Here is a 26,560-nt window from a genome sequence, read left to right on the forward strand (position 1 = left end):
CAATAAGGCATGAAAAGTAAGTAAAAGGCATACAGATTGGAAAAGAAGAAATAACTATACCTATTTGCAGATGACATGATTGTCTATGTAGAAAAATCTAAGAAATCTACACTTCCAAAATGCCTTGACCTAATAAACGAATTCAGTATGGTCTCAGGACACAAGATTAAAATACAAAACTCAATATAAACTTCTATAAACGAGCAAAGAACAGTTGGACAATAAAACTCAAAATATAATACCATTTATACTCAAAAAAGTGAATGAGTCATAAATCTAACAAAATATCTACAGGACTTCCATGCTGAAAACCACAAAATGCCAATAAAAGAAGTAAAAGAAAGTCTAAAAAAGTGGAGAGATACACCATGTTCATGGTAAAGATGCTGATTCTCCTCAAGTTGGTGGAGAGGTTTAATGTAATTCCCATTAAAATCTCAGCAACATTTCTCGTAGGTTTAGACAAGATTATTATAAAACTTCTTAGGGAAGGCAAAGGAACTAGAATAGCTAAAATCATTTTGAGAAAGAAGAATAAAGTGGGAGGAATTAGTCTACCCAATTTCAAAACTTATTATATATCTACAGTAACCCAGACTGTGTGTTATTGGTAGACGGAAGTGCACACAGATCGATGGAACAGAATAAAGAAACACACCCACACAAATATGCTCAGTTGATTTTTGACAAAGGTGCAGATTCATTCAGAGGAGCAGGCAATAGTTTTTTCAACAAATGGTGCTGGAAATATTGGCTATTCATAGACCAAAAAAAATAATAAAATCAGTCTTGATCTAAACTCCTTACTGTATATAAAAATTAACTCAAAATGGATCATGGACCTCAATATAAAATATGAAACTGTAAAGTTTTAGGAAAAAAGTCTTTGGGGATTAAGACCTGGCAAAGAGTTCTTAGACTTTGACATCAAAAGCATAAAAGGAAAAATTGATAGAATAGATTTGCTCTGTGAAAAACCTTGTTAAGAGGTTGAAAAGGTAAGCTGCGGGCTGGGAAGAAACTATTGTAAACCGCATATTTGACAAGGGACTAGCATCTAGGATGTATAAAACCACGCAAAACTCAACAGTAAACAATGACAACAGCAAAACAGTCCAGTTATAAAGTGGGCAAAAAGCATGAACAGGCAATTTACCAAAGAGGATATGCAGATGGCAAATAAGCAAACGAAAAGATGTTCAACAGCATTGGGGAAATGCAAGTGAAAGCCACCAAGAGAGATTTCTACGTGTCTATCAGAATAGCTAAAATTAATAAGCAGTGACAACACCAAGGGCTGGCGAGAAGCCGCTCATACATTGCTCTAGGAATCCTGTTCAGCAATATAAAGGAACAAACTGTTGATACACACAACTTGAATGAATCTCCAGAGAATTATGCTGAGCGAAAAAAGCCTATCCCAAACATACGCGCTGTGCAGCTCCATTTATATAATGTTCTTGAAGTGACAAGATGATGGAAATGAAGAACTGATTGGTGGCTGCCAGAGGTTGGGAGGGATGTGGCTATAAAACGGCAACAGGAGGGATCATTGTGGTGACAGATGGAAACGTCATGTATCTTGACTGTGTCAGCAGTGTCAATATCCTGGTTGTGAACTATATTCACAAGATGTCACCATCTGGCGAAATTGGGTAAAGAGTACATGGGATCTCTGAATTATTTCTTGCCACTGCATGTGAATTTATAATGATCTCAAAATAAAACGTTTAGTTCAAAAAACAAACAGAATAATAAATCATAGCGGGAAAGATACAAGAAAATTACAGGGTGTTATGAAGACTCTGGTGAAATTAAACAAGGATATGTGATAGGGAGTGATGTTCCCCCATGGTTGGATAATCAGAGCTGGGAGTTAGACCTGATCGTAGTTAAGATACTTGGTTGTAAAGACTAGAAAAATCCCTTCAAAACTAACTTATGCAAAAGAAGGGAATTTATAGAAAGTAATTGTGTAAGAACTTTTGTTGCTAATGACAGAAACCTAATTCAAACTGGCTTAAGGGAAAAAAAAATTAAAAAAAAAAGGAATTTGGGTTCCCATCATTGAAAGTCCCGGGATAATGGCTTCAGCTGAGAGATCTAACTCCTTTTGGTGGCTTTGGTCTTTTTTTAAGTCAAGCTCATTCTCAGGCTAGGGAGGGTGGCAGGATGGGCTGCAGCAGCTCCTGGCTCAAATCCTGGCACCCCAGAAAAAAGATGAGCTCTGTTTTCCAAAGCTTTAGCAAAAGCCTGGGACTAAGTCTCAGTAGCCTGACTTGGGTGTCACATGCCCACCCCTGAACCAGAGGGAAGTGACACCATCATTAGCCAGGTCTAGGTCGTGGGCACACCCCTAAAGTTTAGGGGAGAGGCCAGGTCTACACAAACCACATGGCTGAAAAGGAGGGATGAGAAGTGGTCCCTTTACAGAATAGATGCTGGGCAAGCCAAACCAACAGACATAGACTCATGGAATCCCAGAAGAAGACTGCTTCTTTATTCTCCATCCTCAAGTTCTGAATTTCCCTCACTCTAGTTCAAACAGATATCCCAGACTGAGCTAGAATCTTCAGCTTCATTGCTCGGAAGAGAGAGTATCTGATTGGACCAGCTTTGGCCAGATGTTCAGCCCTCCTCCAATCACCTCTGGGCCCTTGGGTGGACAGGGAAGTTCTTAGCGGGGCCAGGCTGACACCCCATGGCGATCTATTACAGATACTTAGAGTCTGGGGGCTCTAAACTAGCTCGTTGTAAAAGAACAGGGGAATCTATGAGTGGGTTTAGTGATAAGGGATAGATATGATGATGGGGGTCCCTGGGAGAAAGGCTGAATCCTCAGATTTCCCCTTGTTTCCTTCTGGGTGCTCTGAGGCCGACAAAAAGAAGAGCGGTGGGCATGGGAGGTGGGCTGCAGGGGCAGTGATGTTGGGAGACCCAGTGGGAAGCTGGTGGAAGCGAGGTTTGGAGGGTTGACAGTGCAGGGTTGACAACAAAACTGAGCCCTTGATGTGGAGAAAACAAGTTATCAAGGCAGAGACTAGGGAACAGAGACCCAGGAGCCAGACCAGATATGACTGGAGCAAGGCAGGTACCCTACTCCTGGTTCTAAATGTTACCGCACAGTCTTGATCAGAGGAATCCGGCAGGAGGCCATTTCTAGAATGGGCACCGGGTCACGGGAGACCAGCATCCTGCCCACCAAGTCTCCTAGCTCCACGGGACCCTTTCTTTCTTTCCTGACGTGGATAGGACAGAGTCCCTAGTTCTAGCTGGCTCAACATACACCTCAGGCGAGGGCTGCCGAGAGTCCCCAGCTGTGCACAGAGGAAATGTGAGCTGAGAGCTTTGATCTAACAGAGAAAGAGCTTGGAAACCAAGTCAGGTAGCAGTGGGTAGTAAGAACGTTGACAATAGTGATGACGGTAACGAGAACAAACCTTTCTTGGGTGCGGACTACATGCCAGGCGCTGTTCTGAGACGTTTTTATTGGATCGTCTCCTTTAATCCTTGCAGCAAGGATTGTGACGAGGTGCTGTGTGAGGCAGAGAGGTGAGGGCACCTTTGCCCGGGTCACTAATGAACAAGGGTAATTTAACTCTCGTGGAAAAAACCAGCTACTTGGGTACCTGTCCCCCACCTACTGCTCCATCATCAACTCCCACTAATCTCCTCATGCCCCCTCATCCAGCCCCCCAAACCTCCTAAGGTTTGTGGAATGCTTCCTACTGCCCCCTGTCTCTATGCCTTGGCACAGGTTCATTCCTCCTCCTGGAATGCCCTTTTCCCTGGCAAACTCTCACTCATCCTCCAAGACCCAGTGCAAACATTGTTGCATTCTGATAACTTGCCCTAATACCAACCTGTGGATGGGATGACTTATTCTCTGCCTACCTCCCAATAATGAACTCTGTGTTGTCTGCATCACAGTGTACAGATAATGCTGTCTCCCAGAGCCGACATGGGCGGGGCAGGGACCAAGCCCTACTCTTCTCTACAGTAGCATCCACTCAGGTCTGGATGTCTGATGGGTGTGGTTTTCTGTCCCCTGCCCACCCTCACCATGGCACCTCTCTCCTCGTCTCTTGGCAGCCTGGCGTGGGGCTCCTTTACCTGCTGCATGGCAGCCTCTGTCACCACGCTCAACTCCTACACCAAGACGGTCATTGAGTTCCGGCACAAGCGCAAGGTCTTTGAGCAGGGCTACCGGGAGGAGCCGACCTTCGTAGACCCTGAGGCCATCAAGTACTTCCGGGAGAGGTCAGTGCACTTGGGGTCACCTCTGGCCACCACCGGGAATTGGAAGCCCAAGGCCTGGCCTCAGTGGCCACAGGGCTGACCGAAATGTTCTGGGAGGTGGTGGGGTGGAAGGGGCAGGCTGGTTGAGGCAGAGTTTGGACCCTACTGTGTTGGAATTTCTGCGACATTTTAATGTTTTATGAGGCATGAGGTTGCCTTGGGTTTATCTGTTCAGAGCCTGAGAAACCAAGAAGGGAATCAACTTTGAGTGTTGGCCATTTGGCTCCATGCTTCTTAGAACCAATATAGGGCCATAGGAGGCTGAACCAAGGTTTCCTTCTCTAGCTCTGTCACGGCACTGAGTGAAGAAAAAGGACTTAGCAGTGGGATTGGTGATGGTTGCTAAAAGGGGAGGACTCCTCATGAGTCAGGGACTTTACCTGACCTTAGAGTCCTTAGAGTCCAGCTGGGACTAGAGGAGGAGGCAATAAACGGTGGGTCATGTATGTATGTATGGATGGATGGTTGGGTGGATGGATGGATAGATGTATGTATGTATATATGTATAATGTGTGTATATATGGTTGGGTGGGTGGGTGGGTGGATGTATGGATATATGGATGGTTGGATGGATGGGTAGATGGTTGGATGGATGGATGGCTGGATAGTTGTATGTATATATGTATGATTGGGTGGGTGGATGTATGGATGAATGGGTGGATGGATGAATGGATGTTAGCTGGCTGGATGGGTGGATGATGGATGGATGGATGAATGGATAGATGGATGATGGATAAATGGATGCTGGCCAACTGGATGGGTGGGTGATGGATGAGTGGAAGGACAGCCAGATGGTTATCATAATTTCCTGGGACCACCTACTAAATAAACTACATGCACCTAAATCTTTGCCACAGACTCTGTTTTGGGGGTAGCTGACTAGACATGCAATAATGCCTTTCAGTGGCAGGGAACTAAAAGGTTCTCAGAACTGATGACAGAACCTGAGGAAGGAAAAGGGGAAGGAGGCTGTGGAGCTGAGCAGCATTAAGGAATTGAACTCTCTGTGGGGCATGTGGAAGGGCTTCAAGGCAAGGGTTGCATGGTGAGGGATAGTGGGGGCCACCCTGGGACCTCTCTCTGACTGCTGCAGACCCCATCATCTCTCCTTTGCCACATGACTCTCCTTTCTGTCTCTTGAACACAGCAAGCTCATCCCCACCTCTGGGCCTTTGCACCTCCTGTGCCCCTGCCTGGAATACTCACCTGGCTGGCTCACTACGGTCTCAGCTCAGATGTCACCTGCTCAGTGAGACCTTCCTTAATCACTTGGTCTAAATTACACAACCTCATTCATCCTGTCCTAGCCATTCTTCATCCTATTGCTGTTTTTTCATTGCACCTACACAACCTGAAATTATTCTGTTTATCTGTTGGGTAGTTTGTAGACTGGGGCTCTGCTGATAGAGCGCTCTGCTGTCTTTCTCCCCACTGTATTTTGAGCACCTGAGACTCGGCTAGGCACCTAATAGGTACTCATTAAACATTCTGAGGAGTTAGTTTAGGGTGTGTGTGTGTGTGAGATTGGCTGAATTCTTCTCTTTGGGGACCTCAGCCCTGACTACCTCATGCCCTTTCAGCTCAAGCTCCATCAGCATCAGGCAGATTCGGCGTCCCAGCGCCCCTGCACCAAAGTCCCAGGTCAGGTCAGCTGTGGCCAGGGAGGTTAGGCTAATGGAGGTCGCCCATGGCTGCAGCCGGAGCGTATTCGCTAGGAAGGTGGCATGACTGGCATAGCATGGGACCCAGAGCAGGCGCTCAGGAAATCTTGAAAGCAGCCTGACATCTAAAACCATGCCATTAACACTGCATCAGCTGTCACTTCGGCTGTGAGAGAGCCTGGGGCGTCCACGGGCACCCTTGTTTTGCTGAGGCAGAAGGCAAGACCTCTTCGTACCTTGGCAGCAAGAAGCTGCTGTTTGCTGCTGCCTAACAGCTCAGGCCCCGGTGACGTGGGAGAAGATAAATGCTTTCCAGCATATGTGCGGAATATCACTTTACACGTTCATAACTTGAACATTATGCAGAGGTTCATCAAATTTTATTTCCTTTCCTCTCCAAGGAGAACATTTCAGCTGGGCTGTTCTTTTTTTTTTTTTTTGGTGCCTTCCCTACGAAGAGCTCAGAGCACACGGACACATGTCTGCACAGGTCTGCAGCGGGCCCAGCAGCAGGGCTGACCTGCAGTGGCCAGAGTCCCCAGAATTATAGCCAGGGACTCGAGGGAAGAGATTCTTGACCCCACTTGCCCACGTTTCCTGCTCCTTGGAGAATGGGACTGCTGTGGAAAGAATATGAGTTTAGGGGGTCCCCTGAACTGAATTTTCCAGCTTTGTCACCTAACTGCTGTGTGACTTGGGGCAAGCCACTGAGCCTCTCTGGGCTGGGTTCCTCTGACTCACAGTAGGAGAACCCAGAGCTCTCAGCATCCTGGCTCAAATTTGATAACCCAGGTAACATGGTGAGCACAGTGGGGGCGCACGGAGGGCATTGTGTGTGTGTGTGTGTGTGTGTGTGTGTGACTTCTTGTCCCTCCCGCTACTGATGTGAAGTATAAAGGTTGGTAATAATTAAGTTAGGATGGAGACAGAGGCAGTATTTTACAAATTAATAATCTAATAATCATATTAATAACCACAACAAATGGGTGGGTGAGGTGGGAGGCAGGTTGTGAATTCAGAAGAGGGGTACAGAATAAGACAGGCCCTGGGAGAGGGTGTGGGGTCTTCTGGGTGCCCCCCGCTATTCCTATCAGTGGGAGAGGCACCCCTGACTAAGGTCAAGATGATGTCCTGTGGGGGCTGATGGAGCAGGAGGGGCCTGTACTGCCTCCCCCTCTCCTCTCTCCTGCCTGGTCCTGTTGGATTTTTCTCTGCAGGAGCCGATTATGGGTCTGGGGAACGATGGGGCAGAGTCTGAACCGTTTTCAGGGCTTTTGAAATGTGTGTGGAAGAAAGCCATGGATGTTTGTGCATTTATTTGTGTGCAAGTGTGTGTGTATAGGGGTCAGTGTGCTCCCGTGTTGGGTTTGTGGGGGAGGGTGAACCTGCACACCCTGACTCCCAGCAGCCTCGTCTGTCCCAGCTCTGAGTCTCTGGAATTAAACCCTCCCAGACTCACCCTGCCTGTCATCCCCAAGGAGGTTGTCTTAATCAGGCCTCCCAGGGGAGGGGCGGAAGCTGCCAGATGAAAGGTAAATATTTGCAGATCGGGGCTTTCTTGAATGCTTTATGTTCAGATCTGGTTTAACAACGTGCAGAAGGAAATGAGACCCTGTTGATTGGACTCGAGGGGGAAGTCAGCCGACTGAGCAAACATCCCGCCTCCCTCTGGAAAGCCACAGTGGGCGGTGGGGACAAAAGGCTGGGAGGAGGCAGCTCTTCCCCCAGGATCAGATCACCCCGTCACATCCCCTTGCTCCGACTACCAGTCTGCGAACTTGTTCTTTCGCTACTCACGTCTGTCGGCCTCCATCCAGAGCACGCGCACACCTCCAGAGCAGGGCGCGCTTTCTTGGCTTCTGCTTTGTCCCTGGCACCTAGACCCTTAGGGGCTCAACAAGTTATTAACCGTCTGTAATCATTATACTGTTAATTATAGTTGTGCAGTACCTCCTGTTGCAGGCGCTTTTCAAGGGCCTTGCCTGTGTGCTCTCACATAATCCCGTGGAAGACAGGAGGAACTAGACCAGGGCTGGAATTAACTCTGTAGTTTTTAGCTGTGAGTCCCCAGCAAAACACCCTGGGGGCTGCCATTGGGCCTCCTGGAGGTGACTCCAGGCGAAGGGAGGGCTGAGCACCACCCCGGGGGAGGCAGAGGCTAGAAAAGCCTGCATAGATGAGACCCCCAAGCCAGGTTTTTAAAGGCACACACAGCGCTCCAGGCCAGATGGGTGGTGGGTGGCAGAAGGCGTTCTCAGGCACAGGCAACCGTGTGAGCAAAGGCCAGGACGGACGGCAAACAAGGGTATTTAGGAAAATCTAGGCAGTTTGAGAAGATTTGAGAACAGGGTGCAGGTGGGAGTTGGGCCTGGGTCTCTCATTTCTCTCATCCAAGCCTCCTTCCTGAGTAAGGACTCACAGGGCGCTGAGCAGATGCAGAGCAGCCAGACCCCCACCTGGGGGAGATCGCTGTGGACGTAAATTGTTCCTGCACAGTGGAGGGCCCCCTCTTTCCCCATCCCCGTGACTGCTGCTGGGAGGGACGCGAGGACCCCGCTCCCCGCCAGCTCTGCTCTCTCTCCTGTCTGTTGTAGGGAAACTTTTGGAAGGGCTGGTCTCCACCTCCTCACCTCCCACTCACAGCTCCTCCCAGTGCCATCTGCCGTCCACCCCCTACTCCCCCAACAGCTCCCAGCTGCCCGGGGGATGAGTGATGGGCACATACCCTCCCCCTGGGTTCCCACCAGCCACTCCTCTGGGCTGTGTGAGCCCCCCTCCCACCCCTCCTCTCTGTTCTGTGAAATGGTGATGCTCCCAAGGTCAGTTCTAGGCCCTCTTGACATCAGCCTCAGTGGGCACAACAGGACCAGTGTACCAGGACTCCCGCATTCTTACTCCCTCCACAGTCCCACCGCATATCCAGCTGCCTCTTTGATGTTTCCACTCTGGATTCTCAAAGGCATCAAAATTCAACATGGCCAGGACCTACTCCCGGTGCTTCCCCAAACCCAGTTCTATTTCCGCGGATTTCTCCAGGGTGGACCTGCCTATGCAAGCAGACATCTGCAAGTCTTACCCCCATGTCCGGTCACCCCAGGACCAGTGCATTTCCCCTGTGGGTGGGTCACTTCTCTCCATCTTCACTCCCATCATCCTGGAGAGTCCAGGGCTGCGCCCATTCTCACCTCCTGCTTGGAGGTGAGATGTGAATCCCACATCCTACTTTGTCCCCTTGCACTTGTCCTCCCCCGACAGCCAGTGCCTCTTCACTGTGCTCGTGCGATCAGGGTACCGCGATTCTCATCTTTCTGCTGAAACACTACAGCTCCAGGGCGAAGGTCCAGGACCCTGGGCGCCACCCCCTGCACACAGCCTCCACCCCACCAGGTGGGTCATTCTTTGGTCTCCACATAGTCTCAGGACAACTGTCCTCTCTACCTGAGGGTGACAGAGAGCAGAAAAGAAGGGGCCTCATGGGGTGGGGGTATAACTCAGTGGAAGAGCATGTGCTTGGTATGCACCAAGGCCTGGGTTCAATCCTGGGTGTGTCCAGTCTGACTCTGAACAGCACGGCCCCTCAGATGTGCCCACCTCTGTGACTGCTCACTGCTCTCTGTCCTGTAGCCAAGGCTGGGCTGAAGATGTGACTTTTGAGATAAACCACATCTAGAGGTTTTCATGTTGTCAGGGGTACCTAGGAGCTATTGAAGGCGAGGATGGGGAGTTGGAGTGGGGGCTCCACTCATGTTAGTGATTGTTTTTCCAAGTCACAATTTCTAGCCTGTGCAGTTCCAAAAATAATCTCAAGGTGCTAATGTTTAGAGACCTCTTTTTAAAACCCAGTATCAGAGAAATGGGAGGTAGCGCTCTCAACCACACACAAAGATCTGGGGGGGCGACAGCACTCGGGCTATTTTCTTCCCTGTATTTTCCAAATGTTTTGAATCATGATGTTCTTACTCATAAAATGAGAGAAGGGAAAAAAAATCTTTCAAAAAACCCATTTATTTCCCCCTGTCTTGGAGTGGCACTTCTGATGGGGCGCTGTAGAATTTTAATCTCCTACCTGGGATCATTTATTTGCCAGATTTCCTTTTAATTCCACCCTTCATTCCACCATCAATGCATCATTTAAAAATCATTGTGTTCTTTGTCTTCTGTGACTGTTTCTTAGCTTTTTAACCTCTGAGACGTATTCAATCACACGCTCCTTCTTACCTGTCATTTCCACTCTCGCTGCTTGAATATTACTTCTCCGCGATGCCTCGCACTTGATGGCTTTTTATTGGGGTCCTTTGACATCACTGTTTCGTCTGGAGAGGAATGCGGGGCCCAGGAATTAGAGACGGCGCTGTGGAAATTTCGGGGCCCTTGCTGGGCCCCCAAGGTTAGCTCACCCACCAACGCGATGTGAAAGGAAAGCAAAAAGCACAGAGTGGTCCTGGAGGTCGAAGCATCAAGGTAGTGGGAACTTCTGGCAGGACAGCCGCTCCCCAACCTCCATGTTCATCCAAATAGCAGCAGGCTGGAGGGAAATGAGAGGCTACGGTCAGCTCTTTGGTGATGCCTCTTTGCATCCAGGACTGTGGGGAGGATACTGGAGGCCGGGGTACACTGGACGACAGCCCAGGACATGGAGGGCAACTGGGCTCATGCCTAGCGGAACCTCACAAGTGCCCAAAGCCCAGGGTCCAATACTTGGTTCTTCAAATGCGATTCGGGGCCCAACAGCATTGGCCCCCACCCCAGGAACTTATTAGAATGCAGACTCCTAGACGTACTGAATCAGAATCTGCATTTTAACAAGCTTCTCTCATCATCTGTGGGCATTGGTACATTTGGGAAGGGTCAGGCTGGAGGGCAGAGCAGATACAGCCCTGGTCAGGAGGTGGCTGTGGGTCAGCAGAGACTGGTGGATAAAGAAGGGATTCTACGCCTCGGTGCTACTCAAAGTGTAGTCCCCAAACCAGGGCCCATTTGCAAACATTGTGATGACATAAGGAGAGAAACTGAGACGTGTGTTTAGAAAACTTCATAGTGAGTTGCTCTTGTTGGTACCCAAGCTTGCCTTCTGTGTGTGGCTTTTTCCATTTCATTTTCTAGCAACTCATTTTTGTTGTATTTTATTAAAAAATTGGTCCAAGGGAGATTGAAAATCAAGGTGGAAAAAACTTAGCCCTTTATCAGTTGGTTTGAGAAGCACACTGCGTAGGCTGCCGCTTTCCACCAGGGGTGGCTGGAGATTTCGGAACCAGAAGCTAGACTGGGGCAGCGAGAGAGGGGCAGGCTTTGAGGAGGGCACAGAGAGGGTCACAGTGGGTGGAGAGTGTGCTGGGAGCACTGTGCTGGGGAGGCCTCGGGCTCCTGTTGCAGCAGAGGGAGGACCCAGTGGACCCCTCACCAGTGGTGGCCACAGGCAGGTATCGGTGGGGGCTGTTTCCTGATGAGGCAAGACACTTGGGTTCTATTCTACCTTCAAACTGCCAAATCCTTGGCGCCTCCCTGCTCCTGTCACTTGCCTGCATATTCTCTTCTCTCAAAAAAAATAGCAAATACCCAGCTTCAACCCCATCCCAGATGTTGTGGGTCACTGGGGCAATGACTGTGTGACAGCGCAGTCACCCACATACTGCCATCTGCACACCTGCTGGCAGTTCTGGGAGAGCCAGTGCCCAGCCTCACTTCCCATTGGGACCTCACAGCACAGGTGTACCCAGAGTGGGTCTGATGGAAAATCCCCTGCCAGCCAGGAATCTGCAGGGCACCCTGGAAACAGGCTCCAGCTCCAGGGACTGCTAAACCTGAGTTCAAATCCCACCGGCCGGCCAGCTGCTGGGGTGGAGAGGGCCCCACGAGAGCAAAGTGTACGGCTGTCTTCCTGGCTCCATGTTCAGTGATGTCCAGTGACGTCACATGTTCAGTGATTTCCAGAGGTGTTTGACACTTTGCAGCCTCTTCTCTGCTTCAGAGCAGCCATGCTGGGAGTATTCACCCCACAGATGTCCACAAACACTGCAAAGCACAGCTCTTTCTGTTAGAGAGCCGGTTGTTAATATTTACCAGCACATCAGCAAAACCTTGGAAAAGTTACAAGTCTGTCTCAACTTCAGTTTTCACAGCTGTAAGTTGGGGAGGGTGACGATGATGATGCCGGTAACTCTGTGGTTGGAATACAGGTTTGAATAGGTGGAGACAGACCCCAAATAACAAGGATTTAAACAATGAACAAGTTTATTTCTCTCTCACTTGGAAGTCTGAGCGGGTACCTCTGTTTTTGTCACATTTCCTGGGGGCTCATTCCCTTTTCCAGAAGCCACAGCGTCGCCTCGCTCAGCCTCTGTGCTGACTCTTTTGTCCTCAGTTTGGGGAGGGGCAGAAGGCTGTGCTGTGACCCCCTGTGGTTCCTTCTGCCCTGAATCCAGAGGTGTTTGCTACTTTGAAGCCTTTTCTCTACTGATTTCAAAACATCCCTTTTCTAAGGTAACAAAGAATTCAGATCTAAATGATGGAACTAAGGAAGGGGTGTAGGGGGCAGGGTGGGGAAGGAGCTTTGGTTAATAGGTTAAAATAACATCCTTCCACATTAGGAATTGGGAGGTGGAGTCACAGAGTGGCTGACCACAAAGGCCCCCAGCCATGAGGATGCTGACGATGGTAATAACAATGATGACTGTAACAAGTGCAAGCCGTCCTGAAAGGATGCCAAACAGACTGAGCGAAAGCATCTATAAATTCAGATAAGGACTTGGGGGTGCCTTCAGTGTTCTTTAGGATGCACAGTAATGATTGGGATTGTTTCTGCTTTGGAGACTAGATTATGTTTCTCTAAAGCTGAGGTACATGTAGACTGGACTGCCTGGAACTCTGGAGTATATTTGGGTTACAAATGGACATGTGCACCGTGGGAATATGACCCTGCCCATTCTCTGGCCCAGGCATTGATGGGATGGCGGTGAGGGTATAGGTCCGGAACCGTGTTGGGGAGTCTGCAGCTGCCTCCGCTTTGACCCTGGGCAGCCTCTGCTCTGGGCTTGGCAGCCCTTCCCCAGCCACACCAGCAGAGGCAGCTGCCTCCAGAACTGCAGTGATCTTGAGTTGCCAGAGGAGAAGGGAGCCACACTGGGAAATCCTCACAGTTGCTGGTGGGAAAGAGCCCTGGGCCAGAGGTCGGAAGACCAGGGCTTTGTTTCTATGTAGAACTGCCTCTAAGAAGTGTTTTAATTTAGTTTAAAAAAAAATGATGCAGCTAATAGAGTCCTTTGCCCTAAAGTCAGAAAATAGAGGCGGGTTCAAAAAGGAGGCTCCAGATTTACTCCCCTATTTTCACGTTATCCAGGGTTAATCACCATTAACCTTTTGGTAGATATCTTGCCAAGTAATGTTTTGTGCATATCAGTGTGTAATTTTTAAAAACAAATCGAACCGTACCCCTTCTTTTGTAATACACCATTTGCACGTGATTGAACATCTTTTTGTGAGAGCACATGGGTTTGCTCGTCAGAGGCATCTGCGTCTGATTCGTTAGCTGCCCGGCACCTGATTGGTCACAGCACTTTCCAATACCTGTTTCTTCATCCGTTACAGATTCCCTCTCTCAGGTGGCTGGTAAGAACCCCCGGGGCAGTGGTGCCAAATTGCTTTGCAAAATGTTCTCCGGAGGGGAGGGGTACCCTTTTCCAGGTGCTGGGTCTCTGCCAGCTCAGCCTGCTCTTTCTTACACTGGCTTTTGGGTTCTCTTCTTTCCAGGATGGAGAAAGGGGATGGGAACGAGGAGGAGGACCTTCGCCTGGACTGCCGCCACGGGAGATACCCCGCCCGTAAGTGGCCTCAGCCACAGGGGTCTGTGCTGCAGAGGCATGGGCTGACAGAGAAGAGAGGACGCTGGAGATGCGCCAGGCCAGCCTCTCCCTGCACCCCTGCATTCTCCCCCAGACACACAGTACGGAGGGCCAATCTGAGGCTGCGGTCTTAGCAGAGCAAGTCTTTTGCACGCAGCAGCTACAGCCCTTGCGATGGGGGTCAGAGTTCTAAGAAAGCAAGAGGGACATGGGGGTGCCTTAAAGTCAGGCAGGTGAACCACAGCTCAATCCTGGTCTGGTTTAGCCGTTGGCCTGAAGGGAGAACGGCTCCAGGACAGAACTAGCCAAGTCAGGGAGGTGACAATGCACAAGATTGTTTGCACAGTGGGTACTCCTGGCAGCTTAGAATGCATTGACTTCATATGTCTCACTGTGGGAGACAGAATCTAGGGCACCCATTAAGAAAACAAATGTCTGGACCAGAAAGCAAAGGGGAGGTCAGAGAAGAAGAAGACCTTGTTCCAGACAGAAAAGGAAGGAGCTGATGCAAGATGAAAGTTAAAATGGCAGAATCTCAGCCGAGCCTGCTCCCTGCCCGCCCTGCTCCGTACTGAGGCTCTTCATGCCTGTTCTCGTGTTCTTGCTCACTTCCAACCCCTAGAACTGGGATTACTATTCACACTTTGCAGATAAGGAAATAAAGCCTCAGAGAAGTGGAGCAATTTGCCTAAGGTCACATAGCTTAGCTAGTCAGTGGCAGAGCTGTTAGAGCAGACGTTGTCAGTACCCTGCCCAAATCTCTCAGACTTTTTAGGAAACTCCAGTGCCTTCCAGCTGCCAGTATCTGCGTCTCTGTCCCTGGGGGCTTCCCCTACCTCCACCCACAGGAGATGAAAGTACTAAGGAAATGCATATAGATGCCCTAGCTCACTTGCCCCTTGAGTGGGATTCCCCGAGGTGAGGGATTTGCAGGATTAGCCAGGTGTGATGAGGTTTAGCAGCCACCTGGGTTCACAGCCTTCTCTTCCCTGGGCCATGTTCCCCTCTGCCCAGTTCCTCTGTAGTGTCTCCCCTTCTCTCCGATTCCTACCTTAGGGTCTGCTTCTGGGGAACCTGAACTAAAACAGCAGAGATTTAAACACACTATCTGACCCCAACCCCTAGGAGTGAGAAATGGCTCTGCTAGGAGGGAGAAGACAGAGGCGGGTGAAGGAGCTTGGGAGGGGGCCTGGTTGGAGAGGAGGAGCAGGTCCTGTCTTCAATCGGAGGGAAGAGGCTCCTGTAGCAGCCCAGAAAAAGGGCCGAAACACAAACTGCCTGCCCGAGGAGTAAGAGTGGACACTGGGCTCACATACTGTGGGTTCAAGCCAGGTGTCAGGGAAGGAGGGCTTCCTGGAGGAAGGGGTCAGGAACCAGGGCATGGAGGCAGCTGGGGAGTGCCTGCCTCAGAGATACAGAGGAGAGCAGGAATCCACCAGAGGGGCTCAGGAAGCACATGGTAGGGATACAAACTGAGAGCCCTGGCATGTTCCAGAGCACCACCAGCCCCTCTGCTTGGGCCTGAGTCCCCTGCAGAGTGGGTGAGAAACCCTCGGTGGGAAGAGGTTGTGGGGGCCGCTGGGGAGTTGAGAAGAGGAAAGAGCAGCTCTCTGAGGCCTGAGAATGGGAGAAAGAGTGGAGTCGAGGGAGCGAGTCTGACCCGGAAAGCGAGCCCTGGGGTGGAGAATGAGGACGCTCAGGGTTGGGGAGCTGCAGAAACCCTCTCCGCACAACGCCGTTCCTCAGCTCTGCTCTGGCACCCACTTCACCTCCCAAGCAGCATTTCTTCACAAGAGAAACATCAGATGCAGTCCTAGGTTAGCAGCCTACCGAGAATTCCATTTTTCATGCCCTCAACAAATACTGAGCGGTGCAGACCCTCTGTGCTGGCCCCGTGCGAGGCGCTGGAGACGCAGCCAGGAGCTGCAGCAGACAGAGGTCGCTGCCTTGTGGGGCGGGGAGTCCGGGAGAGAGAATCAAGTAAGAAATGAACTCAGAAACAAAGGAGATGACCTCAAGTCTTACCACAAGAACGTGTGATGTTAAAGAGGGAACGGGAGAGGCCCCCTTAGAGCTGCCTCTTTGAGGAGCCCCTGCGGCCGGGGCTAAGGAGTGAGAAGTCAGCTAAGCAAAGAGCCTTCCAGGCAGAGGGGCCTGCAAAGCAAGAACAGCCAGCACTGGCGGCCGGTGTGGCTGGACTGGAGCAGGGAGAGCAATGAGGGCGGGGAGGAGATGGGACTGGGGGGCGCAGGAGGCAGGACCATGGGGAGGAGCCGGCTCTGAGGTGGGGAGCCCGGGGAAGAGACATAGCAGATTATTTATCTGAATCTACATAGCTACATCATCTTCATCCACATCCATCTCTCTCGGTGCCTCCTTCCACCCTATCTGCAATGTGGGAAAAGGATGAGAGGGCAGGAAGACTGGAGGCCAGCAGACCACTTTAGATGCTGTCACTGTCATCCCCGGGAGTGACGTGACGTGACGGTGGCCTGACCTGCAGCAACAGAGATAAGGGGTGGGCGGATTCAAGAACTTTTTGCTGGGAGAATTGTCAGAGTGCTTTGTTTGTGTTTCTCCAGAAGCAGATCCTGAGATAAGAATTCTACAGCAAGTCCCTTATTTGGGTGACCTCAGAAAATGCAAATAGATGCCAGGGAGGCAGACTGAAGCAGGGAAGGGCAGGCAGCACGACTGAGCCGGTTGTCACTGTAGGCCCGGCTGGGGGACTTGGGGGCCAGTGCAGAGCACACGTGTCTGAGTTATCCTTCCAGACGTGGTAGTAACTCTCCTTGGGTGTCGCTGGAGGGCTGCTGAGGTGGGGTGGGGAACATGAACTCTCCCTGGGAGGGGGGAGAAAGCCCCGCACTAGGGAAGGGGAGGTCAGCAGTGTGCTCCTCTGGGCAGAGGGGTGGTGCCCACCCCAGCTTGTCTGATTCGAGGTGAGGGGTGGGGGCAGCCAGCAACCTAGGATGCTCACAGAAGTTTAGAGCCAGCAATCCAGGGCCAGTTGTCACCCACTGATGGACACGGAGAGGAGTTTGTCGGGCGTCATGATGTTGCATCTGTGTTGAGTCTGAGGGACGTGTAGGGTTGAGAGCGGAGCTAGTTGAAGCTGGAGGACTGCTGAGGCCATTGAGGGAGATTGTGGGAGGAGGTGGAGAAATGGGGGGGGCCACGAGGTTCTGACAGCCCGAGGCTCAAAGAGAAACATGGAAGCCGGTGGGGAAGGTGTTGCTGCTCCCAGAGGTTTTCCAAACCCCAGCTTCTCGGGGAAGGAAGGAACCTCAGATCCTATGGCACCTCTGCCAGGTGTGCCTTTCATCGGGTAGCCGAGCTGTGGGGCGGCTGTCTTTCCCCGGGGCCAGCAGAGGTGCTGCAGACTCGGTTAAAACAATGAGGACGAGAAAGACCCTATCTGCGGTCGGAGCTGAGGGAGGAGGCGTCCGCGTGTGGGCTGGATGCCGGCTTGAGCGCTCCACTCACTTTCATTGTCCTAAAGTGGGCTGTGTCTGTGGCCACATGAAAGTCATTCATTCATTCGTTTATTCAACGAATCTTTGCTAAAGATGCTTCTCTGGGCTGGGCCTCCTGCGGGCTCTGAAACATGGAGGGAAATAAGGCGAGTTCTGGACTGGGGAGCTCCCAAGCCACTGCTGTATCGTTGGCCAGAGCTATCATGGGGTCCATGCTGGCCAGAGGCCTGGCGCCTCCCCCAGCTCGGGTGAGGGTGGGGTGCGGAGAAGGAGGGGGTGCTTGGCCCTGGGTGGTCTAGCTTGGTAGAATTCTACAGCTGTAATGATGATACCTGGAGTTGACTAGGAAAATAACCAACCAGGAGAGCTCAGTCCCACCGGGTCTCATGACAACAGTTCCCCCTTGTGTACGTTCTGAGGGCTTTACATTTATCCTCTCATTTAATCCCAAACATAGCCCCATTTTACAGACAGGGAAGCTGAGGCCCAGGGAGGTTATGGCTGTGCCAGGAAGTAGATGTACACCCAGCCCATCTGGTTCCAGAGCCCAGATTCCGAGGCACTAGGGTGAGCTGCCACGTGTCAGTCAGTGGCTCCACGTGCCAGGCACACCCCATCTGCTGGATCTTCGGCAGTGTTTGGGGAAGAGGGACCCAGCCACAGGTGGACTGGGCTCTCCCATTGCTCATGGACTAGAAAGCAGCCTGATCAGAATGTCTAGGGAAAGGACACCATCTCCAGAATGCAGCCTCTTCGCTATGAGTGGGGTTTTGGCCAAGAAAATACTTTGGAAATGCCTGGATGAGTTCTGCAATTTTTCTGCGCTGAGCAACCACTCAGCTCTTGCGGTGGCCTGACCTGCCAGCAAGCAGGACAGGAGAGGAGGGATGCCAGGGAGCCCGCATTATTAAACACTTGCTGTGTGCAGGTCCCTGCTTTGTAGCCTTCTCATCTGCTGGTTGGTGCAGTCCTGGCAAGGAGGGGTGATTATTTTTTATTGTGCAGATGGAGAAACTAAGGCTCCTAGAAGCAGAGTGACTTTGTTGAGATCTCTGGTCCCCTGGGCAGTACAGATCAGCTTGGCGTGTAGGTTCCCTTACCCTGGGAGCCAAGCTGTTCCTACTCAGGGCCCCCAAACTCCCCACCCTGTCTCCTCCCATTCTCCCCTTTCTCATTCTGCTCCAGCCACCCTGGTCTTTCTCTTCCTTAAACATGCATAACTCATTCCTCCCACAGGACCTTTGCACCTGCTATCCTTTCTGCCTGGAGTGCTCTCCCTCTTAATCTTTGCATAGCTGGCTTGGGCTCATCTTTCATCTCAGCGGAGGACAACTTTCTCAGAGAAGCCCCGCTGACTTGCACCAGCTTCCCCAGTCACCTTCATATCACCATGGTTTTTTCTTTTTCCTTTTTTTTTTCCCTTCAAAGCATCTGTCCCTCTCTGGAATTACCTTTTATACTTAGGTACCTGGTTTTTGTTGTGTTGCCTCTCTCTGCTGCATTCCGTGAGAATAGGCACCCTGTCTTGTTTTGCTCACACCTGTATCCTGAGAGTCTAGAGTAGTGTGTGGCACCCAATAGGTGCTCAACTGATGCTCTAAACCGCTCGTTTTCTACCATATCCCACCTGAGAAGCCACTTTTACATAAACAGGTATATGAACTTTTGGATTATCTTAACCACTCCAAAAGCTGCTATTTTTTCTTGGGCTACTGTGATATGGATTCTGCCACAATTTTTTTTTTTTTTTCCTGAGGAGAGTTTTCTTTTGAAACCTGCCTTAGAGGTTTTGCCATGCCACCAGCTAGCTTGGGAGCACGTCAGATGTGACATTTGATGGAAGTGATACTGCCATATGGTCCAGGTGTCTGCATCTTCCTTTTAGGGGCAACTGGGGTTTGCAGCTGATTGCAGCTGTCAAGTTCAATGCCCGAGACAAGCTTTTGATTTTGCCAGGTGTAGCTGTCAGGCTGGGCCGGGTGAGAGGCTGTCACTTGCTGGATACAGAGGTGGCTTCTGGGAGCTCCATCTAGACGAGTCTTTGCCGCTACTGCCCTCAAAATAGCAGAGGGAATTTCAAGGAAGACTTTTCTGGGCTCACAGCAACTTGGCACTTTTATTAGATCAAAATCAAATCCAATATAGTACTGCTTGAGTCTGCTTCCTTTATTAAAAAGGAAACAGACAATATTTCTGAAATAAATACCAATGCCAACTCGCTGGGCAAACAGACGGCCATGCAATTTGGAGATATCTGAGGCCCTGGCACTGAGGGCAGAGAGATCCAGGACAGCGTCAGCATCAGAATCCTCTGGAGGGCTCCTTAAAACATGCATTGCCCGGCCCTACCCCTCAGTTTCTGCCAGTGGAGGTCGGGGGATGGAACCTGGGACTCTGCATTTTCCGTGATGCTGCTTCTGCTGCTCCGCAGACCAAATTCTGAGTGGTCCTTGGCCCTGGGCTGCTGCCAGGAGCGAGTCTGCATTTTGTCATCTGCTTGGGCTATTGAGCGGCTTCTGGGTGGAAATTGCTGCTTCTGGGGCTGATCCCCCTTCCAGTCCATCGTCCTAGGACACAGACTTGATCATGTCTTCTCCAGCTCCTCCCAGCCCCAACCCACCTGGCTGTCAGGTCTTGTGCCGACCCCTTTTGGACATTCCCAAGGGGACCTTCTCCCACCATCCTGTCCCTGCTTCATTTTTCTTTCAGTGACTCATCACTCTGGGAACCCTCCGTTGCTAACTCTCCCCACTGGAGTGGGGACGTCACGAGGACAGTTCGTTCAGGTGGCAGCCCCCGTGCCTAGCGGAGTTGGTCAGTCGGTCATCAGTACCGCTCCATGAATGGCTGAGCTCCCTTAGTCTTCATAGGGTAGTGGCTCTGAGGGCTATTTCCATTTTACAGGTGAAGTTCCTTGGATTTCCAAACATCAAAATCATTTTTCTTGGGTCACAAGCCTGGGTGACTCCAAGCTCAACCTGTGTCATCGTTCTTTATGCCCATTTTTGCCCAAGGCAGTGCTCTTCCAATCACCCTTGAGCCTAAGTAACACTTGGGGGGCAGGTATTAAAATACAGATTTCCCTGGAGCTTCCGATTCCTTGGTTTGGGGCAGGCGGGGCGGGAATCAGCCTCAGGTGGGTCTGATGATGTGGCAGAAACCCCAGGTGCAGGATGAATCCTCTTACACCTGGCACCTTCTGCACCTGCAGCCCTCTACTCCTCCCTCCTCCAGCCCTGTGTGCCCTGCTCTCCAGCCCCACAGACTATCCTGCTTTCCTGCAGCCACCAACGTGGCTAGGTTTTTCACACCTCCTGAGAACCCCATTTACCTGCCAAGAACCTATTTCACACCCTGTTCCTTCTGCCTGAAATGACCTGCTCCCTGCCTCCATTTGGCAAAAAAAAAAAAAAAGTAATCAAATGAGAAGTGGGGAGACTCACAGCCAGAGGACAGCAGGGAAGGACACTCTAACTGAGGGACCACAATGTGCAAAGCCACGGAGAACAGAGGGGCCACAATGTGTGAAGCCATGGAGAACGGAGCCGTGGGACAGAGACGCAGGCCGGAAAGCAGTCAGAAGTCAGAAGTGGCCTCCCGCGGGCTGGGTCTAGCCTGAGAGATGCTGCTTGGCCCACAGATGGTTTTAAATGTTTTTAAAAGCCTTAGTTGTCATAATTTAAAAACCAGGAGATTTGATTTTGAAATTCCAGTTTTCAGTTTCAGAATCAGTTTCAGACAATTGGCAAGAGCTGGGGAAAGGCTGCTTCTGGCCGCTTCACCCATTTTTTGTCATTTGCTTGGGCCCAGGGGGCGTTTTGAGGTAGGATTCTGTGATCTGTAATGATCTATAGCATAAGGCTTTTTTTTTTTTTTTCCCCCTGACTGGCGACCAGACCCAAAGTAAAGGGACCAGGAGAAAGGAAATGAGTAGGGAGTCTTGGGGTGATGGGGTGCATGCTGAGAACAGCTCCCCCTACTGTAAATGTTCTTGGCCCCAAGCCATTCCCAGTGGTTAGTGAACTGGTTTCTGGATCCAGGGGACAAAGAACCAGATTTTGACTCAGAAGGGTAAGGATCACGGCTCCTCTTTTTCCTTAAAAATACGTGATCATTTTCTCTCTGTTCCTCTGAACTCTCCAAGGTTCTGACTGTTGGCAACGGTAAGAGCAGCTACAGTCATTTCTAAATACTCATTTAGAAAAACAATCAAGGCTTCCCATGCACCAAATATTTGCTTTTAGATTAAAAAAAAAAATGCCAACACCTATATCTTGGCAGCAAGCACTTCCAAAGAATGCAACTGTTTCAGTGACTGGGGCCAAAACAAATGTTTTTCCTGAGTCCAAACAATTCCAGAATGTTTGCCAAATGTTTCCCACCCCTTTTTAAAATATAGTAAAATTAGTAAAGCGCTAACATTAAAAAATATTAAAAATAAAGAAAAGCCAAAGCCAAAAAAAATCACGTGTGCATACTCCCACCGTTGGCACAACCATCCTCAGCTTTGCCTGTTCCCTTCCAGTCTTTGTTATGAGGAAGAATCTCCTAACAGTCAGAGCTGCTTTTGGGGTGGAGGAAGACTAATGAGCTGTCTGTCCTTGGAGGGGTGCAAGCAGTAGCTTGGCTTCAGCAGGAATTCCCGCCTCAAGGGGCTTGCTCTTGAAGGATGTTGGACCCTAAAGGATGACAAGTATGTCTGAGCATCCTTCAGAGCCTGGAGTGGGAAACAAAACCACACAGAACAAATTTCTTTTAATGCTGATGTTTGGAATCAGGGAGAAATGAACTCAACCCAGTGGCACTGGAGCTGTGAATCCTAAAGCAGCTGCTTCTCCTGGCTGAGTCTCAGTTTCCTCACCTGTAAAATGGGTGGTAGCTCCCTCAGGCTTTCAAGGACAGAACCTCATAGGGTGTGGAGACTAAGTGCTTTGTCACCGTTAGTTTTCTCCCTCCCCCTTCACGCCCGTCCTGTCCACCATGCCAGCTAGTCTCTCCTCCCTGGGGCCCCTTTGTTCTCATCTTTCCAGCTCCATAGCCGCCGTGGGGCATTCTCCAAGGGGTGGGCTCACGGTCTAATGGGGGTGGAACACCACTCGAGATCGGTGTTCCAAGATAGGGAGACCTCTGAGGGCTAGGAGGAGAGTGCCTGATGGCCTTCCTGTAGGAGGGGGAACCTGAGCTGAGCTGGGGGAGGGATGAGCTGAGCTGGGGGAGGGATGGCCTGAGCTGGGCTTTGAGGGTTCAGTGGGACAGTAGGTAGAAGGACATTTTAGGCAGGTCCCAGCTTGGAGATGGCAGTGGGGTTGGCATGTTAGAAAGACACAAAAGAGGCACTTGGGTGAAGGCAGGGGAACAAACTTCTGAGAATCAAGAAAAACACAAAAGAGGGAGCACGTTGCATCAGCCGAGCCTCCCAGCCCCTCCACATGCTCAGGCTGTCAAGAGCAGAGGCCCCGGTAGAGTCTGCCCCCTGCCTCGGCCCCGGGAGCTGCTCAGGGGCAGCTTTGGGACGTCCACACATTCGCTCGCTGGCCTGGGGTCACGTAAGGTTACATAAGGAGTTGTCGACACTTCTCCAGCTAACCCTTCCCCGGCTCCTTGAGCAAGTCAGGGCACACGATGGAGCCCAGGGAAGCCTGATGGGGTGAGTGGGTAGATGGGGGGGGGCCGGGGGGAGGTGAAGGGGAGATGGAAAGTGAGCAAGTGGGTGTCCTGACCGGGTGGACGGCTTAAGTGGGATGGGTGAACGCGAGGGCAGGGGGGCTGCAGGGTTGGTGGCGGGGCAGAGGGCTTTGTTGGATGGGTGGGTTGGTGAGTTATGGGGCAGAAAGATGGAGGAATGGAGGTTTGTGAGTTAGGGGGTGTGTCTGCAGGTTGGGAAGCAGACGAATAGGTGGTAAGTTGGAGAGAGGGCGGGTGGGTGGATAGGTGGGTATTTCTGGTTGACGGGTAGATGTGTATGTGGGCAGCTGGGCCAGTGGGAGTGTTGTGGGTGGAGGGAGGATGGGTGGGACAATGGTGGGTGTGTGGTGTGTCGACAGATGGGAGGTGCTTGAGTGGGTTTTAGGGCTGCGGGCGGGCTGTGGTGGGGCAGACTCTGTGAGTGAGTGGATATATTGGGTTGGCGAGTGGATGACGGTGGATATTGGCAGATGGAGGTCCGGGTGTTGGTAGACTAGGGGGGGACGGGACATCACAGAGGTGGAGAGCTGGATGTGCAGGCGAATGTGTGATGAGATGGTGAGTGGGACAGGGGCAGAGCGCTGGACGTGGGCTGATAGACGGGTGGGTAGGAGTGTGAGAGGGAAGGTGGAGAACTTGTGCAGGTGGGTGGAGGGTGAGCCGGTTGGATGGCGGGCAGATGGGGTGTGGGTGGAGGAAGGCAGCTGTCAACACGGACCCCCCTGTCTCCTGGCAGGACACCAGCCACATATGGGAGATTCCTGGCCCCGGAGCTCTGCACAGGAGGCCCCGGAGCTGAACCGCCAGTGCTGGGTCCTGGGGCACTGGGTGTGATATTGACCCAGCCTGACTCCAGACCCCAAGCCGTCATCGGCACCAGCCCCCTGCCACAAGACCACTGGTCTGGTGTCTTCAGAAACCCGGCCTGTGTGCTGTGAACTCAGCCAGCCTGCGTGGGAGACACGTGGCCTGCCCTGCCCATCGCTGCCTGAGTCTCAGGGTTTTGGAATTGGGGCCAGGGTGGCCCGAGGGATCGCACAGGGCTGCACAGTGTGACTTTGGGACAGCAACTCCTAACTCCTGCCACCGTCACATGCAAAACCCTGTTGGGTGCAGCTGGGATGCAGGGGGAAGACATGGACATCGGCCACTGAAAGCCTGGGACCCATGAGCCAGCCAGAAAGTTCAGGAGGTCCCCAGCGTGCAGAGCCCTGTGGGGGGCAGGGACAGGGAATGGGCGGGGCTTCCTGCAGGGGGTCACACAGCAGGCACACAGCAGGGGCTCAATAAATGCTTGTTGAACCTATTTTCTTGCTGTGTGTAGAGGCCAGTTGCTCTCTGGGCTGTGGATTCCCCCTCATGGCCCCCCCATACCAGGTCCTTAAGGAGCCTGCAGGTGAGACAGCTCAGAGTGTGCAGGGCTCAAGGCCAGACACTGAAGTTCGGGATTGGGGATGGAGGGAACCTGAAGCCGAGGCTGTGTCTGGGGGCGGGCTGGGTCAAGATAGAGCCTGGCTGACAAGCTGCCTTGAATTCCAGAGGGCGGGCAAGGTGGGGGCCCAGGCAGGCAAGAAACAGGTCCTCAAACCCAGGCCCTAAGCCACCCAGACCCTGTGGGGACCCTTTACCCTAGAGCCACATTTATATCAAATCTTAGGGCTTAGATGCCTGGGGAAACAGATTACTATTACGAAGATGAAGGAACTTAGGGTCAAAGAGATGAAGTAACTTACCCGAGATCACAGAGCTAGCAACAGGCAGAGTTGGGGGTTTGAACCAGGACCTCTGACTGTAAGAAGCCTTATCCTTTCCCAGAGGGATTTCTAGAGTTTTCCCCCAAGTAGAGAATGTCCTTCATTTTTTCATAAACACATCATCCATTATCCATTCATCTATCCATCCATCACCCATCTATTATCCATCCACCCATCCATTCATCCATCCATCATCCATTCGCTCATCTATCCATCATCCATCCTTCCATCATCCATATTCCATCATCCACCCATCAGTCATTATCCTTCCTTGTATCAGACACCCATTTGAATCCTTTCATGCATCACCCATCCTCATTATTCAGCCATCCATCTGTGCACCCATCTATCCGATGTTATAACTCAGTGTGCCCCTACTATGTGCCAAGCGCTGTGGTAGGCCCTTGAGATGGGATACTGAACCATCCAGAGAGGGTGCCTGTCCTCTCAGAGCTCTCAGGTGGGCAGGACGCGTAACTAGACAGACGATGATAGTAGAACGTGCGAAGTACTCTGGGGCCAGGCGGCCTGGGGTCAGATTCTAGCTCCTCTACTTGAGACGTTGGGCAAGTTACCTGACCTCTCTGTGCCTCACCCCCATGGGCGCGTGGGGATCGTCAGTACACCTACCTCTTAAAGCCATTCTGAGGGTTAAATGGGCTAATGTATGCAAAGCATTGGGAACAGAAAGCTCTGTCAGTGTTTGCTGTTACCTCAGTGAGGGGAGATGGGCGGGCTGTGGAAGCCCAAAAGCAGCGCTTGCTTTGTGGGGTGGGTCATAGGAGGCTCCTTTGGGAAAAGTGACATTTAAGCCAAGACAGAAAGGTTGGCTAGATGTCAGGCAGGCAAGAGGGTAGAGGGGAAGAAAGTTGGGCCCATTCGAGGAATTTAAAATGATCTAGATGGCAGGTGTGGAGAGAAGGGAGGGCAGCAGGGGGTGGTGGGAAGTCAGGCCGCGGAGGTGGCGGAGCCAGAGGGACTTGAAGCTTCCTTGGGAAGCGTAGACTTCATCCCGGGGCTGGTGGCAACCAGGGCTGCTTTCAGCAGAGACTCACCCAGCTGTGTATGCCAGGAAGGTCCCTGCGGCTCTGGGCTGAGAACAAATGCGGGGGGACGGCTCCCCTCCTCGTTCTCACCACACTTGAAGGGAGAGAAGAGGGTGGGCTGCTTCAGTACGGTGGCCCTGGGGTGGGACAGTGAGGGCAGATGCAGAAGGGAAAGCAGGCTGGTGTGGGACGAGAGAAAAGCTAGCGATGACTCTCAGGTTGTAGGCTGGGGCCTGAAGGAAGGGGTTCAAATGTCTGGAGTCTCAGATGCCCGGGGGATACCCAGGTAGAGGTATGTGTTCATTCATTCATTCATGCATCTTTTAATAAAGCAGTGATTCGTTCATCCATTTTCCATTCATTCAGTAAATACCGCAGACCTGCTGTGTGGAGCGGGACTCGGCCTGGCAGAGAGACTGGGGCGCAAATAAAAAGGCTTGGAACATCAGGACAAAGAGGTCAGGCTTTGGCCTCTGGGCAAGAAGAAACCAACAGAGACGTGAGGCTGGGCAGAGACGTGCCCTATAGGAACCTGGCCTGGGGCGTCTGGGAGCCCTTTCTTCTCACCTAGGGTCCTTCTGAAAGTCACAAGTGGACCACAGAGGTCCAAGAGATACACACGGGCAAAATTTTAATCTATTTTAATAGTTGTGTTTATGTAAATGTGTATTAGGAAAAAAATGTATAATGGGCCCATCAGTGCCGTGATTTCACAGGCATTATTGCTTAGGATAAAACCAAAATAGGCATTTAAGTTAAAAGAAAAAGGGTTGGCTTAAAGAAAAATATTAAATAAATAAT

The 26,560-nt window shown here is 51.3% G+C and overlaps 1 protein-coding gene across 4 annotated transcripts in view; it reads left to right on the forward strand.

Annotated features, from left to right (window-relative positions):
- GSG1L (GSG1 like) overlaps positions 1 to 26,105 on the forward strand; it is a 185,918-nt gene extending 159,813 nt beyond the window's left edge. For 3 of the 4 annotated variants that reach the window (XM_074346153.1, XM_074346155.1, XM_074346157.1), the window contains 3 exons: positions 4,093 to 4,260; positions 13,707 to 13,777; positions 23,696 to 26,105. In XM_074346153.1, the coding sequence (XP_074202254.1) occupies positions 4,093 to 4,260; positions 13,707 to 13,777; positions 23,696 to 23,793 (337 nt within the window). In that variant the 3' untranslated portion in view covers positions 23,794 to 26,105. The remainder of the gene's footprint in view (positions 1 to 4,092; positions 4,261 to 13,706; positions 13,778 to 23,695) is intronic. The other variant, XM_074346156.1, reaches the window with a different exon arrangement.
- Positions 26,106 to 26,560: the final 455 nt, after the last annotated feature.

The sequence above is a fragment of the Camelus bactrianus genome, chromosome 18 (genome assembly GCF_048773025.1).
Source record: "Camelus bactrianus isolate YW-2024 breed Bactrian camel chromosome 18, ASM4877302v1, whole genome shotgun sequence".
Lineage (NCBI taxonomy): Eukaryota > Metazoa > Chordata > Mammalia > Artiodactyla > Camelidae > Camelus > Camelus bactrianus.